This window comes from Acanthochromis polyacanthus, chromosome 2 (genome assembly GCF_021347895.1).
Source record: "Acanthochromis polyacanthus isolate Apoly-LR-REF ecotype Palm Island chromosome 2, KAUST_Apoly_ChrSc, whole genome shotgun sequence".
Taxonomy (NCBI): domain Eukaryota; kingdom Metazoa; phylum Chordata; class Actinopteri; family Pomacentridae; genus Acanthochromis; species Acanthochromis polyacanthus.
The window spans coordinates 7,715,114-7,734,206 of record NC_067114.1 but is presented as its reverse complement, the minus strand read 5'-3'; the positions used below and the strand labels follow the sequence as shown (position 1 = coordinate 7,734,206).

At 39.5% G+C, this 19,093-nt stretch overlaps 1 protein-coding gene across 2 annotated transcripts in view; it reads left to right on the top strand.

Moving 5' to 3' along the window:
• Nucleotides 1–12,271: 12,271 nt before the first annotated feature.
• The window catches only part of gpc6a (glypican 6a), a 157,440-nt gene continuing 150,618 nt past the window's right edge, over nucleotides 12,272–19,093 (top strand). Inside the window, exon 1 of one of the 2 annotated variants that reach the window (XM_051940990.1) lies at nucleotides 12,272–13,111. In XM_051940990.1, the coding sequence (XP_051796950.1) occupies nucleotides 12,952–13,111 (160 nt within the window). In that variant the 5' untranslated portion in view covers nucleotides 12,272–12,951. The remainder of the gene's footprint in view (nucleotides 13,112–19,093) is intronic. The other variant, XM_051940981.1, reaches the window with a different exon arrangement.

Below are 19,093 nucleotides of genomic sequence, written 5' to 3'. Positions count from 1 at the left end.
CAATTTGTTATCACTGTTAAAAACTCACTTTTTTAGACTTGCTTTTGTTTTTTGATTTATTTTATTGATTATACACATCATATATTTTTATATTCTATTACCAATAAAATTTTATAGACGGTTCCTTATTGCCTAAAAACTTCTAAAGACTAGTTATTATTATCTTCATTATCAGTGTTAGTATTAATATTGTTGTTGTTGTCTGTTACAGAATTCTTTTTGTCATTAGCATTAGCAAAATTAGCATATATAATGCATTGGTCTTGTTTAGACTTTACTGAATATCTGGGGAAATCTCTTTCTCTTTGCTAAATTCACCTCCAAGCTGCTGTCTTTGTCCGTCTGCCATTTGGTGCTGGCCAGGTAACATGCAATTGTTTTGCCAAAAATAGATGCCTGCTGTGGCTTTGAACAAAGTTGATGGAAGCTGTGAGCGTGGATTAAAAAAGTAAAGTTGGGGCATAAAACCAAAACTGTGAGCTAAAAGCTGTTATAGAGCTCTGTAGAGCTAGTGGGAGCTGCAGAATTGGGTGATAATTTTCTATTTGTCACAGTATGCAATGCCTTTCTCATTATAGATAAACATTTATTGTTTATTCTTCATGTAAAAACTATTATAGCCACTAAATATTCAAGCACGATAAAATGTTAACTCGCTAATATGTTTTTAAGAATTTTATGTTCATGGCTGGTCAGCAGTAATGAAACAGGGTATCTAAATTGAGAAACAAAGTCTGTGTTTCTGTCACAAAGATAAACAGTTGGGGTTCTGTTTTATAGGTTATGAATTTTAATGCTGTACTTTAGAGGTAAAGGTCACAGACTTTTGTAGGGGTGCTGTTAAGTGCTTCTCTGTGTGTGTGTGTATTTGTGCTTAAAATCATTCTGTTACTGATCTAATGTGACGCATCAATGGTTGGATTCACAGAACCATCTGAGAACCATCTGGTAACTGTTTGGAAAAGGGCAGGCACTTTGAAAAAATACCCATCTGCCTGTCATCGTCCACCACAGGCTAACTTCAGCTGTGATCTCACCTAAAATACGACCACCGTGCTTCCTCAAAGGGTGCTCTCTGGTCAACAGATTCGGACTTTGGCGTTTCAGAGCATTCACTTCATGCTTAGTGCCTTCCATGAGAAATGGGAGAACGAGAAGATATGTTTACATCCATTATGTGGGCGTCTCACCTGCACCTGCAAACAGAACAAACATGAGAGGCTCTTTGCGCTTGACTGAAGAAAAAATTCTACTTACCTTATTACCGCCTGCACTGCCTGTAAGCACCAAGGTCCTATCACACTTGAACTTGTTTTATGGCCTTTATCCAGGTTGTTTTCTCTTGACTAGATCCTTGCTTGTGTTGGATCTACTCTCAGATGTGCATCGCTTTGGATAAAAGCTGAATGAAAATGTAGAATTGTCGGCAAAGCTTGCACACCGGTAGAGTCTGAAAAATAGAGATTCTGACAGTCTAGTTTACATGGTGGAAGCACCCAGAACAAATGAACAAGACAAGAGCCTACTTTAGTAACCTTAGCTTATCTACACATCACTGTTTCATTATATTATATTTGCAAGAGCGCTTAATTATTAATGACTTACTGGAGAGATTGAAGCTGGTCGGACTGCTTTTGGAATTGCTTGGTGCTAGATTGGATCAGATCTGCTGTCTCAACTGACCTACCCTCACCCCAACAACCAATTTGCCATTATACCATAACCTTAACCACAAATCACAGCAAAGTGTTTCACCCACCGCGCCCCTCTGGTTGATACAATCTACCATCAGCGTTTGGAAATTCACAGCAACATGACAGTAATGTTTGCAGAGGAAATAACGTGGGCCTGAGGCTGTGGGCCGCAAATATGATGACAGTAATCATTTAAACGTAGTTGTTTGTTGTGGAAAATGGAAGAATGTTGAAAAATGTTGACTCTTGTTTGTTTTTTCTTTTACTTCTTTTCTTGTGATATGACATTGGTGTTTACTTTATGAAAAAAGTGAGTAGCAATGTTTGTATGTTCATATTGATTATAAATGTGAATAAAATTTCCTTTCTTTAGTACAATTAGTTGGTCTAATTTAATAATAATTTGATAACGGCTGGGCTGAATTTTTAAAATTCCTGTTGTGTTTGCACCACTCTTAATAATTCTGATGTAATTCCATCGTCATGTGTATCATTACTACATAAATACCATGAATGCTGTGATGTTCTTGGAGTATTGTCCACCCACGGTGCTGTTTTATTTATTTATTTTTGAATTACAAACACAAACCTCTGAATCTACCGTTACAATCACAGACTGAAGCCGACAAAATGCAGCCGTTTGCCTCGTGGCAGGAAGCGTTAGTCCTGCACGCCTCCACCTCATTTGATCAAATTCCTACTCCAGCTCTTGTCACTCATTTTGATGAGCTCTCGTCTTTGAAACAGCTTCTACCCCGAGGTGGCTGCCATCTGAACAGCTCATATCAGACGGTGGAGTAGCAAGTAAATTGTCTGTATTTCCCCCTTCAGTGGCAATCTGCAACAAAAGAAGCAATGCTAGTACTCACCTTTGCTTTTTCACAGCTTGCCTGCTACATGTTTAGCATGCAGTTAGCTTTTCACTGTTGTTATTGCCTTGACTTCAGTGAACTTGACTGTGCTAAAAGGCTCCTCACCACTTTGTAACCACAGCACAAGATGTGCACTCAAACCCTTCTTCAACCTTTCAGGAACTTAGTATTTGAATTAAAAATGATACGTATTAGGTGTAATATACAATGTGCTGCAGGAGTAAGAACACTTGTGTACAATATCACTTAGATGTGAAATGATTTGATCACTTCTCAATAACTGCAGAACTTCTAAGCTGAAAAGTGAAATATTTCCTCTCATGAACAATAGAAAACAAATACGAAACAGGGAATATTTTGGAAATACAATGCCAAGAGTAGAAACTCAGTGCAACAAAGGTGAATACACTTGCAAATACTGACACACAAGTTAGAAAATTTGTGATCACTGAAATAAAACGGAGTTGTTTCTAGTTAGGGCTGCACAGTGGAGTAGTGGTTAGCACTTTCGCCTTGCAGCAAGAATATCCCCAGTTCAAATCATGGCCTGGGATCTTTCTGCATGGAGTTTGCATGTTCTCCCTGTGCATGCGTGGGTTTTCTCCGGGCACTCCGGCTTCCTCCCACAGTCCAAAAATATGCTGAGGTTAATTGATTACTCTAAATTGTCTGTAGGTGTGAATGTGATTGTTTGTCTGTATATGTAGCCCTGTGACAGACTGGTGACCTGTCCAGGGTGTCCCCTGCCTTCGCCCGAATCAGCTGGGATAGGCTCCAGCACCCCCCGCAACCCTAGTGAGGATAAAGCGGTGTATAGAGGATGGATGGAGGATGTTTCTAGTTAGCGTACCTGAACATGACTGTGAAATCAGAACATTCTCAATTTTAGACCCCTGTCTATCTGCATATCTGCGTCATGGCTCCACATGGAAAAGAATTCCAAGTGGCACTGAAAAATATGATTGTGAGAAAATATAGAAAGACTGGTGAGGTAGCAGCAGTAATCAGGAGACACAGAATGAGCCACAGTCAGAGCCCTGCTATAAATGCATGTTGCCAACCAAACAGGCAGACGGCTACTGTATTAAACACACTTTTGAGCTGAATAAAATAGTCTTGATTACCAAGTTGTGATTTGCAAGGCACGTACATTTTCTGACACGTAGCTTCTGCTTGAAAACAATGCAAGCCTGATGATGGAGGAACCTGCCTATCTGTCTGTATCTGTCTCGCCCCCACATGCTCCATATGAATGTCTGTGTATAGGTTTCTCTGGTTCGCTGTGCCAGAGGGACGATTTCTAGTAGCTGCATGTAGGTGTGTTCAGCTACACGGAACAAGGACAGGCTCTTTCATTGTGTATATGGCATGTGGTTTGCTGTATTCCAAACCTTTAATACTCCTGTCTAATTGCATGTTGGCTTCCCAGTTGTAAGACATTCATGGCAACATCTATTCACATCAAAGCACCTCTGCACACATTTTTGCTTTTCTATGTTAAGGGTTTGCTATTTACATTTGTATGTCAGATAATGGACAGCTGGCTCCAGTTACCGTGCTACTGCATTAGCGTATCTTTGCATTAAAGATCTCACAGCCACAAGTTTCACATGATCATAAAAAGCATTAAAACCTTACTGAGAAAAACGTTTCTTTTCTCCTATTAAACATGCAATTTATAAGGAAGAAACAGTTTTAATTGGAATGCAGTTTTTCTTTAAACAAAAGTATTTTGGTATTCTTGGATGCTGAATGCTGCTCTTGGTCTTAATCTTGCAACGTTGTCGCAGCAGAAACAGAAATGCTGTATTTTTATTCTGCACACTTTTCCCCGTTATCAAAACCTGGTGCTCAGTGATGGTCATGTTGATCAGAAATTTGTGTGTTCTGCAGCACAATAAATAATAAATCCCAGAGTTTATTTATCCATACTTTTTTCCCAGGCAAAACAGCTGCTGACACAAGTGGCATTACCCAAAATCCCTCTTCAGTCCTTTCTGAAAGCTCTAAACACTCGTCTCGATTGCATCAAACAGTACATTTTTTTTGAAGTTTTGTCCAGGAAAAATATCTCCTAATCTCTAGAATTAATTAGGAGTAACTCTCTGCTTCCTTTTGCATGTGCAGATCCTTGCCTGTCTCTTCACCCTTCCCTCCACTGGTCGCTGCAGCTCCAGCACACTTGGTCACATTTGACTCTTTTCAAAGACTGTAAAACTATTCTGTGCTGCACAATGGCAAGTTGTGTTATTGGATATTGATATTGGAGTATTTCAGATTAACATATTGATATTGGAGTAAGTACATGTTTAAAATGGAAACCAGTTGATATGGAAAGCCCAGCGCCACAACTTCAAGTTCCTTTGGTGTGTTACATGTGAAACGTTGACTGTTTTAACCTGCGTCTTTGAGACAGTGGTCGGTGAAAATACTGAGTCATGGTGTTGACTGCTAATGCTGCTGCTGCATGATATGTGTTCGAGCATATACAAAACACCAAATGGACGTGTTAACAGGGTAAAACAAATACAAAACAAAACAAAAAGCTGTATTTTTACCAGAGGGGGCCTTTAGTCACTTACAACAGCCTCCTTCTGAAGTCACAAAAGGCTTTTTTCATATTGTCAGAAGTTCTCCCTGTAGACCTGTACACAGACTTTGATGTATAAAAGTGGTGGATACCCTAGTGAATTGCTATTTCACTTCAACAAAGTTGGGCAAGTTGCTGAATGCTCTTACCTTTGAGTCCAATTGTCCATTTTAAATATCATTATAGAAAAATATTTTGGCTAATTTTACCACAGAAATGTGCGTTTTTGTTTATTCTGTCTCACAATGTAGAGATGATGAAATGGTAATTTTATAATCAGCAGAACTGCTTGAAAAAAAACCCTCCAGTTACAATGGTGTTTTTTGACCTTCATCAGATTTGATGCCACTTCTGCCCTTCTTTCTTGATCTCAGCTGTCTATAATTGCAGACATTTATGTACACAAGTGAATTTCAACGCTTCAGAGACATGAGCTGCTTCTTAATCTTCCTTGACTTCCTGTTGAGGATGAAAATATTTCAGCCTTTCAGCTTAGTTTAGACATAATGCCGCTGGATGCGATATCAGATTTTTTCAAATTTAATTTTTGGGCTTTTTAGCCTTTATACACTGAGGAGATTTGGCACAAGCCTCTTCTCTCTAATATTGGTCAAGATACAAAAACACAGGGTCTTACAATTCCTCTGGTGCAATTAGACTGCAGCTTTTATTAAACCCTCCTGCTTGCTAAATGCTCATGTCTTTCAAACTTGTGCCATGTTTTCAAAGGCTCAGGAATGCTTCCCCTTAGGAGTAAACTTATTTTGTTGTGTGAAATCTCTGGAGTGCCTCTTTTCCTGTCTAGCCAAACATCTCATTGGCTTGAAGCTACATAAATACACATCATTTACCAAAAAGTCAGATTTCTTCCACTTGTGATCAACAGGTCCTGTGGAATAGCTAACATTCTGGACAGCAGAACATTAGCGCATACATTAAGTAACTAATTTAGCTGTTAGGATGATTACTTTTCATTCTCGGCAACACTCCCTGTAAGTCATCACACCCTATTTACAATAAGTTTCAGATCCCTAATTACCAAGCCTCAGGACATCATTAATTAGCTCAAAACAATTTTCATCCCATGAAAACAACCACCTGAAAGTATTTTGAATTATGTATGATACATAAAAATGGCTCACACTGCAATAATTTGAATAAATTAACAAGGTTTAAATGCATATCAGAGTAGATGACGTGTTCTGTTAAGAATTAGAAGAAACAGTCCTTCACTGACATCACAGCAGGTTGATTTGGCACATTGGGTTTTAATATGAACGCAAATATCAAGCTTACACACTACAATTGATGCAGGATGCAACATGTTTATGAAGTGTTTTTGTGCGCCTTTATATTTTCTGTTGCTCCATGACTGTTGAAGTTCTGGCTCTTTTAACCAAGGCCTAATTTAGAGCAAAGGAATCTGTTGAAATAATAGGTCAAGGGCTGCCTGTTTAATCTAATTAATGCCTGTCAACAATGGATTGATGCTCCTCTGACATGACCTTTTCCATGTTGTGTGAAAATGATTAAGGACCAGGCATACTGTGATTTAACATTTGAGCCAGCATGCAGTTTATTGATTGTGTCTTCACATCTGAAATCATTAGCCGAGCATTAGACTTCTCGGAATATATTTGATTCTCTCTCTACATCACTTTCTGGAGCCTGCATTACTTTGTATATGCAGTATTCTGACAGTGTTAGAAATGTAGAACTAAATTAACTCTGAGCACTGCTGAGAGCCTGGCACACGCATCTATGAATCAATCCAAATATGACATAAAACTGTGTAAAATACTGCAGATGATACAACGTTAGAAGTGGCTTTTTTTTTCTCTTTTTTTTTGATAATGTGAGAGAATGCGGTTTGATTGCTATGGCCATGGAAGTAATGTGTTCAAGGGAGTATAGGAACAAAGCTTGTTATTTGCTTGTTACATTTCAAAATACAAACGCAGCATGAACTCCACAATGTTTTCTATTAATGTCACATCACAACAAATCAGCTGGCCTGTAGTGTGCAATTAAAGGATTGTTGTTGTTGTTGTTGTTGTTGTTGTTGTTATATGCCTTGTGGCTGAATCAAAGCCCACCTTTGAATTATATAATTGAAATATTCCATTTTCATTTGAAAGTTCTATGGCCAAACCCCATGCAGCATTCTAGTCAAACAACCATTAAAAACATAATGGTGCTTTTTTTTTTTTTTTTGCTTTTACTCTCAGTAGGACTTTACAGCTTCTGGCTGAATAGACAAGACTGTCTCAGTTCAGCTTTAGATGTGTGATCAGGAGCCTGAACTGCTGCTCCGTCAGTAGATTTCAGTCTGTAATTCGGATGTCTCAATGACTCCTGCATGTGAAGATATTTCAGGCTTATTGAACAGGAAGAAGAACCTCATTGTTATATTATATCTGGGATAACTGGGTTTGGAAATGTCGATATCATCAAGGAAATGCTGGATGATAAGGTTGCATAAAAGGATGCTCTGTTTAGTTCACTGCTATCACAACATGTACTTAGAGTAAATTGGATGGATGGATGGATGGATGGATGGATGAATGGATGGATGGATGGATGGTCACTTTTTTTAAACAATATGATACTCTCATAGGGTAACAGCCATGTTAAAGTATATCTGACATGCGACAACTATTTGCCTAATGTAAAATAAATGTGTGTATTCTCAACCCTCCTTTGCTTTGTTTGCTTGGATATTTTTGTTTTCAGCATGAAAAAGCAAAGGTCCTTAATCTAATAAAAAAAAAATCTTTTTCCTCTTTACAGTAATTGCACATATTTGTCTTAAACATCCATGAATTATAAATATATGATTAATTATTCATCTCCTTGCTTGCTGTGCTAATGTGAACAAAGTGACCTTATTCTTCATCTGCTTACAGTGTTCCTCACACACCAGCTATGACATTGCATGCCTATTATGCTGCTGCGGTGCTTGTTTCCTTCAAAACACTGCGTTCTGCTTTTTTGCTAAATTAGTTTTGTTTACTTTTGATTTAAGGAGGGAATCTAACAAAGGCTGGGGGTGTGTTTCACTGTTTTTACCCTCTTTAATCTCTGACATTTAGGTGTGATTAAATGTGTCTTTTCCATAGGTACAGTAAAATATCTGTAACCTTCCATCCATTCATCCACAGTATGCAATAAGTGTCAGTCAGCTGTTTGTCTTCTTGGGGCCTTGGGGGTAGATCCACTATGTATGTATCGATTGATTGCCCATTGATTGACTTAAATCTTTATTTAGGTCTGCCTGTCTTTGTGACTATCTTGCTGTGGATTCAAATTCAAGTAAAACATTGGGATATTAACATCATCTGAAAGGGCGAAAATAAAGTTCTGGTACAGTTTTGTGAAGCAGCAGGCCTGGGTGGTGAAGGCTCAGTTTTCCCTGTGGTGCACTGAGGATGAGTCATGATGAACCCTGTGCTGACTCCTCGTGGTGAGCTATTGATCCACTACCGGGATCACCTTCTGGCCATCATCTCTAGGCCTCATTACCAAGGCCTTATTAGCTGATTAGGGCTATTACAGTGCAGTGCAGATGAATCCTATGGTGAACCAGGAGAATACATTTGATCTTGGACTTTCATGCCTGACCGGCAATGCCTTCCTAAATAGAATAGAAAATTGAATAAAGCCCAAAGACAGAGATGAAGCACCTTGGAATGTCATAAATTAATTTAGTGTTGACTAATCTGGTCCGATCATTCAAGCAAAAAAAAAAAAAAAACGGATAAAAAACACCTGATTTGGTACCTTGTTGAACACAAGTTGAGAGACTTTCCACCCTGCTGCCACAGTTTGTAACAAAAATAATGTTTCTTGGGTTTAAGTAAGGAAAATCTGAGCACAAAGACAAGACACACGTTTTTAAATTGAGTGTAACTTGTGCTTTCTAAGGATATCATTTCTGATGTCAATTATGAACAAATACCTACAAACATACTTAAAAATCATGGAAAAAAGACTGTTCAGTAACTGTAAAACTTGCTAAAAAAAAAAACCTGCTATTTTTGTAACTTTCATTATCACCATCACTTTTGGCCAATTTGGGACATTTATCAAGGTTTACTTTTGAATGGTAAGGTAAACAAATACTTTAAAATTACCCCAAATCCCCAAAATCTTGTGATCTGACACAGGACATGTCTTTTTATATGAAATTTGACAATTGTGTGTCTTCTTTCTCAGTTCTTGATCTCCCCTCCTCTAAGACATGTACTGTATTATTGGGTTACTTTAGTTTTGGAAATCAAAATCCCAGGAAAAATAATTCATATTTAAAACAGAACAAAGTTAAGCAATATAGACAGTAATTTTTCAAACGGAGAAAAAAAAAAAGAGAGAATATCATTCAGTCCCAAACACTCTGAAGACGAGATGAAGTTCCTGAGCCTTTTCTAAATAATCATCAAATGTTTCATTTTCAGTCAATGTTGCCATTCATAATCCTCCATGGACAAAAACTGATTTCCCCCGTAATCTTATTAAACAAAGGCCTCGTGCAAAAAGAGTAATATGGAGCAAAATTAATTTCGTTTTCCATTTCATTTAGATCTCACAAACGACCGAGACTGTCTTCCTCAGCGGTGCCAAGATAGTGTCCAGATCTGACACAGAGGAGTAATATCTTCTGTCTGGATTAGGTCCACAGTGATTTTTGGTTTCGTGGGGGTGTGACTCTGTTGATTAAATATTTGTGCAGAAAAAAAATGGTCTGAGTGTGCATGTGACTGTAAATTTAAAAACTTTTCCAAAGTCAAGCATGTGTGTTGCCGTGACCTTTTTCTACATGACTTTTCTTGCAGCTTATACACTTGAATAACTTGTTGTGATATATGCATCTTATTGTTTATATACACACAGTAAACAGTACAGATAGAGTGGCAGCGATGGCTCCTCTAATGCATTCAGAGTATTCTGTTGTAATCAGCCAATCACATTTTTCAAGAAGCAGGAAATTTCTTTAACATGCATGTCTAAATTTGTACTTTCCTCCAAAAAATGCTCAGAGTTCCGATGGTTTGCAAGCCCATGTATTGGTGGATATAACTAGCTTGATTTAAATAAGTTCTTATCTTCTAAGAAATATCAGTTCAAAATGAATTGGAATGACTTAATTTCAATGCTCAAGTTTTCAATAAGTTAATTGCTATGCTGTTGTGGAGCTAATTTGCTATATCTCCCCACAGTAATTTTCTAAAACAACACATCTGTACTCGTCATTATTGAAGTGATTTGCAGTTTCATGTACTCCCCACGATTTAGACACATGCTGGTTAATTTACCCAAGCTGGGTAATTTCAACCCACCTGTGGAGATTCCAAGAAAGATGACATGCTGTTATCTCACCTCCTGACTTGTGGTCCAAGTCAGTCTCAGCCAGGTTGTTCACTGAACTGACAACTAAAGCAAAGCTCCAGTCATTTAACAACTCTGTCTTCCCATATTCATATCCAGTAGTTTAAGGTCACACTTCACCAATATTCACATTTCCCTGGCAAATTTGCACCTTTTCTTGGTATTTTTATACTGTGACATCTTGTTATTTTCAATATTTATTCATTAACATTAGAAACGGTGTTATTGCATACCTTTTTGGGGCTGAGTGCAGAGAAGTTTCAATGAACCGAAGCCTAATGTACCAGCCTTTTAATCCAATATCATCAAAAAATCTGACTAAATTGGTTTATTTATAATCAGAGGGCTAACTGAGGATTATTTTGTTGTGCAACTTCAGGGAAAGAACAAAAGACTTAATAATCTTAGCCATAACTCTATGTGAGGACAAAAGTAGTTTTGTCACCATACATTTTGTATTTACATGGAAGAAAAATGCCTGTCTGTTACAGAAAGATCCAGAGATTCTCTGGTGCCACGGGAGTCTGAGATCCTCGGTGTCAAAATATTAAAAATGAGATTTTTCACTGGAACAGCTTCTGTCTGTCTATACATCCCGAAGCACTGATCAAACATTGTGAATCACTTTTTTCTCTCATAGCACTGCAGCATATGAAATATACTTCACTATCCACAAACTGAACTGATCACATCTACAATATGTTACTTAGCAAAGGAGCAAAATGTCACATCGTATTATCCCCACAGGAATTAGAACCTGATCATTTTCTCTAATTCTTACACTTATTCATTTTTACAGTCACCGTGCAGTGCCGCTTCCCTGATTTCCCCTTCACAACCCTGAATTATGCCTAATTGCACCTTTACAGTGCATTTTAAAGTGATTTTAACAAGCCAGCAGAAGCTCCCCAAACCACAAAAATACACTGCGGGAGTGTTTATACAGAATATTATGAGATGCAGTCTACTTTTATACTCTCAAGAGATAATATTTCACGTTATAACGAGATACTTTTCTTGTTAGATTTTCTTCATTATAGTGGGGAAACTTTTCCTTCCTCTCCTAACAAAGTTTCCCCATTGTTAAAAGACAGAAAATCACTTTGATGCTCCAGTGTGATAAGTCAGTTCTGCACTGCTGGATATCTGTGTTATATTGGGCCAATCACCTTTATAAATGCATCACCCTCTGAGAATCTTATGGCTTACATGTAATAAAATCATGAAAAAGAAGTATAATTTAGGCAACAGGCAAAAATGAGGCAGTTATGAAGAAGGGCATTCACAAACACAGACAATTTAATCTAAAAATGATGAAATTGGGCTAATAGTGCTTTAGAGTTAGAGAAAAAAAATGACTTGTGTTTGATGCAGGGCAGCTGTCAGTGTTAAATGATGTGTGCATATGTGTACACAAAGCCAGTCTCGCCCAAAGGCTGGTGCCCACTGGTATTACTTAACATAAATCTGTTTGAACAGCCACACAGAGTGGACCGGAAGCAGATCCTCCTCACTTGAACCATTGAGTTTGTTTACTGTAAACACTTTACATAAGGGTTAACCTCAAGTGGGGTGTAGGTTAGACCTCTAATCTGTAGCAAATTAATGTAGAGTCCTCTGAAGTGATGCAAACACTGCTGTGCGCGTGTGCGTCAGGAAGCCGCTCAGATAAAACACTGTGCGTCCTGCTTTACATGAGTTTGGCTGCCTGTGTCTCTTTATTCCCATCGTTTGGTTTCATCCAAAGACACGGCGCGGTCAGCTGGTGGTTTCTGTGGAGTTTACGGACTAACCGCGCATTGGTGACATTTAAAGCAGATAACCTTCTGCGTCTGGCCGATGCGCGCGTTCAACTCCGCCCACACCACCTCCAGGTCTCTCCACCCTCCCCGTCCTGCGCCTCCAACATGTGTCTCCGCCACACTAATGTGCCGTTGTGTGCATTACCGAGGATGCATAAAGGCTGAGGACAGTGCGCGCCCCTGGATGCGAGCTGCTGAAGTCGCAGCCACTCCACTCCATGTTTTGCCCTGCCCTTGTGCGCTCTGCTCGCCGTGCAGCGTGCGTCTCCTTTGCATTTCGACTGACATAAACACGGGGCAGCTGTGTGTGCGGGAGAAGTTGTTGGCACGCTGAGGCACCAGGTAGCTTCTTCACAAGGATTTTCTTCAAGCCCGGGAGCGATCGGACTCGTTGGGTTCTTTTTTTATTTTGAACAGGAAGATGAGGTGGACGCACCAGTATCTTAAGTGAGGAGTGATCTTCTCTTTTTTTTATTCTTATTTTGTAGATGAACATCTTAACATCGCGCTCCCTGGAGAAACCTTTCCATCAGCCCTTTGGATTTCTTCTTTCATTCTGACGGTGCTCTGTGTATTTCTCTGTGAAACATTTACCAAGGATTTCACTGATGTATGCGATGTGGAGACTGCAAGTCGCCTTATGTACTCTGTCGGTGCTGTCCCTGTCATCTGGTGGTGAAAGCAAAGCTCGGAGCTGTAGCGAGGTTAGACAAGCTTATAACGCGAAAGGATTCAGCCTCGTCAATGTACCTCATCAGGAAATATCAGGTAGGAGAAACTGACAGATCATCGCTGCTGCTTCTCCCCTCTTCACCACGTGTCAGTTCTCGTTCCCCCCCCTCAAATTAAACAATCAACTATATGCTTTTCTTCAAACCTTTGAGCATTTTGGGATTTAATCCTGACACCGTCCTGTTTCGTGACAGGATTCAACCAGGTCTCTCTGAAAAGTCTGAGCCTCTTTTTGCAGCATGTCCCAAGTCATGATGTAGACTTTGTCCCAGCATGTCCAAACTATACACTGCCTCTATTAGAAAAGATTTACTGCAATGTGTTATAAACGCAGTGCATGAAACTGTGCTAGTGGTACTATATGATTATTGCTGCTTAAAGGTCACTATGATCCTCTTCATTTCATTGTGTAATGATGAATCACAGCGAGCTGCATTTTTCATTCATTATATTCTATCAACTAAACAGCTAAAAACTGAATTTAATATCAAGAATACAGCTGAAGTGACCCAGCTCTGCAACAGCATCAGTGATGTGGAAGAAAATAAAGTGTCTGTTTAAATTTTACATTTTAAAAGCCAAATTGACATTGGTAATAAAACATTAAATTAATTCACACACAAACTGATAAAACCCACCTTCATTTTTCACCTCTTTTAGCCTTTTGACCATGAAAGTGAAGTGTTGCTCTCCTCAAAGAGGGGACTTCACCCAGAGGTGACAGCAAGATTCATACTAACGGCAACCGCATATGTAAGACCCCTGTGTGTCATTTGCTTGCAGTCAACCACATTTCCAAATAGAACTTCTCTACAGGAGACTGGCTTCACAACGCTTGCCCCAGACGATGCGTCTCCAAACCGGCTGCATACCTGTTGCTCATATTCAACAGAAGATCATGGAGCTTGTTGTGTTAGATTTGGCTAAATAGTGAATAGTGTTTACCAGTAGGGGGCTGTATGCACTCAACATGAAATGCTCCTTTTTTTGCAGTGGATTTCTTCCTTTTTTCCCATTTAGATATTCCTCAAGGCTACAGCTTACGTTTTAATTCATGCTCTTTGGTGCAGCAGAGATATGGGGTTTTATTATCTCTTGTGTGGTGGTAATCACATTTATGGTCAAAGCAAGAAAAGAGATTAGTCAGTAAACATAGTCTGCTTCATGAGAGGGAAGTGGAGAAGCAGAGGAGCCTCAAGTTAATCCTTCCATTGCCTCTTACAGGAAAAACAGAGATACTGTATTGGTAATTGGCAGTGTCAGGCAGTAATGATCCCAGAGCCGCCTTATTTGGTTTTAACATGGTTTTGGTGTGATGGGGTTGTGATAGTTTTGTTAGCGATTGAACGTGAGTGTCGGTCTGTGCCAGTGGCTTTTTTAGCGCGCGTGAGGGATTCTTTGTATTAGACATGTATTTTTTGATGTTCTCTAGTCATAAGTAAATTAACATGAATTATGAAATTGGTTTAAAAGGCAAAACTGAAATCATGTATCGATGCCCGAGTAGCAACTTTTGTTCAATGTATCGGCAACTCGAAAGGAGACGCCTTCAGTGAACTAGTTAAATGAAAATACCAGACAATGTGTTAAGAATATTTCATGTGCACTTTTTTCTCAGGCAGTTGCATGAGACACTTGACGCTTTTTCAAAATGGTGCTGCTACTCTGTTCTTATTATTCTTTTATCTTATATGACATGAAACTAGACAGACGTGTTAGCTTCTGGTCATTCCAACTTTCCCCCTTTTTTCCTCTAAAATGATAGTTTGGAACTGATTTCAGCTTTGTTCAGAATATCTAATGATGTGACACCCTAAATGTCATTATTTTATCTGTGGCATTCCAAGAATCTGTTGTGAAAAGAATTGTAAGTCATTGCCAAACTTATCCAACAGTGAAGCATGAACATAGTTAGTTTTACATTTTTTAAATTGTCTGGTTTTTGTTAGATGTGTTTATTCAGTCCAATTCAATTATTTTGATGTCCTCTGAGACATATTTTAGACTTTTGCGCAGCTGCTTTTATTTTATGTGACAGCTCTTAAAGGAGTGAGAATCATTTGGCTTTCCAGTGTTTGAACATAGAGTTTATGTTGGCCTGCCCTTCCCTACTGGATGGACTCCATTTATCACAAGAAGAATTTTTACTGTGTGATTTGGAAACATTTGGACATGCTTTTATTTGATTATGAAGCATTTTTAGTATTATTTTATCTCACGTAACACTTCTCATCTGCTTGGAATTTGAAATCCAAGACAGAGCTGTCGGTTGCGTTATCGTTTAAGATGTTTTGGGGGCCACAATCAAACCCTTATTACAATTCATGTGCAGTCCATACACTATGTCTAATTGGATTTTGTTGTCTCCAAATAACCTTTGCATAAATGCAACAGAGGTTAGATATGGGCCTCAGGAGATGGGATTGTAGAAAGCACTCAATTATGCCTAATTAGCTATGCTAATACAAACGTGTGGTAAGCTGCATGAGCAGCGTTAGCACTCATCCCTCCATCATCTGCTAAGTCATGCTACCGCTATGCCTCTAGACACAAAACACACAGGTTTAATACTTGTGCAGAGGTGGATACCTCTGGTTATAAACCCTCATTTGCATGAGCTAATTATTTTGACAGCTCTCTGCCGCTGACAAGCTGAGCTATGTTATTGAACACAGATATGTCTATATCTAATATGAGATATAACAGGGTGATAATTGAATTCACAGTTTATTATTAATTAAAAATACATCTGAAACTACTGAACTTAATCAAAATTCAAAAATGCTCTAAAAATGTATTGAATTGAGTTTGTTGATTGTTGTAGGTTTTCGTCCGAGCCACTATCTGAAGCAGTGTCCGAATGGGTGCCATGGCCTCAAGGGTTTTAAAACTATTAAGATCATCAAAAACCTGCTAAACCCTCAGAGCAGAAACCTCAGAGTGATGTTTCATGGATCACACCGGGGTGCGCAGTCGTTTCTTTGTGGCATCTTATTTTTTTTCTTATTATCTAAACCTGTAAAGTTGTGGGAAAATGATTTGTGTGTGTGTTTACCATTCAGTGTGTGCACAATATGTTTCTTTTTTTCCCACCTAAAGTAGAAACATTTGGTGAAGCCTCCCGCTGCCTTGAAGACAGTCATATGTACGTGTGTGAAGAGATGTAATACACGCTCAGTAGTATAACACTTCTGTCATGCCCGCTGCTGTGCTGGACACGTTGTCATTATACACCTCTTTTATTCTGGGACTGAAATAACTGCACAGCTCTGATGCACACATTAGGTAAACGGGCAGAGTTAGCAGACTTGAATAGAGGTCAACCATACTGTCCACTTCATCGATTGAAGAGTGATGCTTTCTCTTTTTGCTTAAGGACTCTTAAGTGCTTCAGCTGGTTTACAGTACAGGAGAGGTGGGAGGTAGAGGCCAGTGAGAAAAATCTTACTAGCTTCAGTTTTCATACAGTAAGAGGTCTCCTGGAAAAGTGCCAGCATTCTTTGAAAAAGAGCAGGTGGGTAGGATAGAGTGGCGGTGCCGAAATATACAGTTGAATGTGGGGTGAAGTTGAAATATGTCTAAATCTGGCTGCTAGATGACTTCATTAAACCCCACCAGGTTGAGCTTGGGATTCCTGCACTCTTGTGTCCATATTTCGGATGAACCGTTGCCTGTCTGGTGTGTTATCCAGCAGTCAGCCGACAACACGGCTTTTTTGTGAGGATCACCCCTCTGCTCGTGTGTCAGATGCTAGTTATAGTGTCATGTACACAATCCTGCTTGATTGTCAGCCCTTTGTTCATAAACACAGCTGCTCCTGAACGCTTCAGTCCAGCCCTGCCATGGAGCTCCTTCTCCGAGGCTGTACTGTTAACATCAACATCTACTTACAGAGAGCAGTTGGGATTCTCATGGGTAGACTCGGCTCTTTGCTTCGGCTTTCAAACAAAATCGCTCGATGCGCTGCAGTTCCTATTAACACAATGCCTGAGCCTTATATTTCCTTGCTGAAGAATAACAATTACCTTTGGGTATCATCCATAGCAACTTTAAAGAATGGTATTTGATTTCTCTTAACGGAACAGTTATTAGCTGTTACACAATACATCTTAATTTCCCCTCCTGTGAATTCTTGATGCTGCAACTCTCTCTGTTTAGCGCCCTGTTCTGGCTGGTTGCAGGTCGAAGATGCATGCAGGTCCCCAATTCCCTTAAACACAAGTCAGATATAAGAAGTAGTTTCTGTTTAAATGAATGTTAGGACCCTTGTGATGCTTCACTATACGGCACAGTTGTACATGTCAACATCTGAGCGTTCTCCACGTAGACGTCTCGGTAGCTCCTTTAAATAAACCATCTAGCAACACTTATTAGCAATGAGGTTCAAGATTGCACTTTGCGTCTGTGTATTTAATTAGTGGAAACTGCAAATGATTCAAGGAGATAATACACTTTCTTCCTAAATAAAGGTGTTAATCCAGTTTTTCAGTTTAGTGTTCCCTTAAGATTCCATTGCAAGAATCAGTATTTTAGGTTTGAAGCTATTTGGCAGCATTACTGTTCAAGCGCACACCGCCTGTCTCATCAGTTCAAGTCAGGAATTTCACGTGACACAATATAGCAGAGAAATTGTGGTGACACTCTGTGGTTAATCTTCTGTCATCACACTTCTGAATGTAATCACCAAATTATGTAATCAGCAGTCTGTTTGTTGCACCGCCCCATTTTTAATTTGCTCAACATGTAGGGCAGGTATGCAAAACGAATCCGGGGGGTAATTTCAGATTTGTTTGCGTCCCTAACCACTGAATAATGGAATGACAGAAGACCGTTTGTGAAAATGTGGGAATACTGCTGTAAAAGCTTTCGCCCAGCAAATATTCACATAAAAATTCGGAGGGGCTTTTTTTCTTTTTTTTCCTGAAGCCCATTAAGATGCTCATGGCTCTGCCAAATTGGAAATAAGTCTCTTGCCAGCCTGTATACATCTTCAGAGAGAACAGTTAATGAGATGTGAGGGAGATTGGGCTGTGTGTGAGTGTGTACATGTATATGCGTGCATGTGTCTGTGTGTGTGTTTGAAGCAGTTTAGCCGCACTTTCCGCGCCTTCCCTTTGCTTTGCATCTCTATTGTGGGAGAAAATGACAAAAGTGTTTTGCTTTTCACTGAGAGAGACAGACTGTGTGCATGGAACATCCGAATGAGTATGATTGTGAATCCTCAAGAGGTGCTGTTCAAATTTGGTAAAAGTGAATGCCTGACAGTTGTCCTGACCTGAAGAGCCTGTCAGCCCTCTGCAGGCATTCATGCTTGAAATGCACATGGTCTGTGAGCTTCCTGGAACCTTCCTCGGCGCCATGTATGGCCTTTTCTGAGTACTGTGAAAAGCCTGCGGCTAGCGTAGGAGACTGCTATAGCACTTTTTCCAGTTTCAATCAACTGCTGGCCTAAATCAGTAATGGAGGGAGGATTAAGAATCTCCAGCCTTGAGAGAACTAGAAAATGAGAAGTTAAAGGATGGTTTAGGGATTAGAAGGGAGAGCAAAGAGAATGAGTAATGATATAAACAAACTTCCTCAGTAACAGCGAGTGTACAGGCATGAAGAGTATCCTTTGCCGACCATGTGTTCGCATCAGGAGTTGAATGGTAGTTATCTGAGGTGAGATGAGCTCTGGGGTACAAGCACAGAGTCAGGTAGAATGTAAGCCATCCGAACTTAAAGGATTAGCGATCTGACTTGGTATTTGTGCTGCATCCGAGTATTGCTACACGCTGCCTTTTACACTGGTTTCTTGAGGAAGAAAAAAGCACTGTGCATTGCTGATCTTGCTAATATATTACTGAAAGAAAAAACCCCACAGGAGTTAAAAGGAAGAAAAAGTCACATGTGGCATTCCTCCGCTGGGGAAAGTGTTCCCCCTGGGATCTCTCTGTCAGTGGGTGAGGGTGCTGCATGAATGTTGATGAGGGAGGTGGGGGTCACATTATCACATAATTGTTGACATGGGGAAATAGT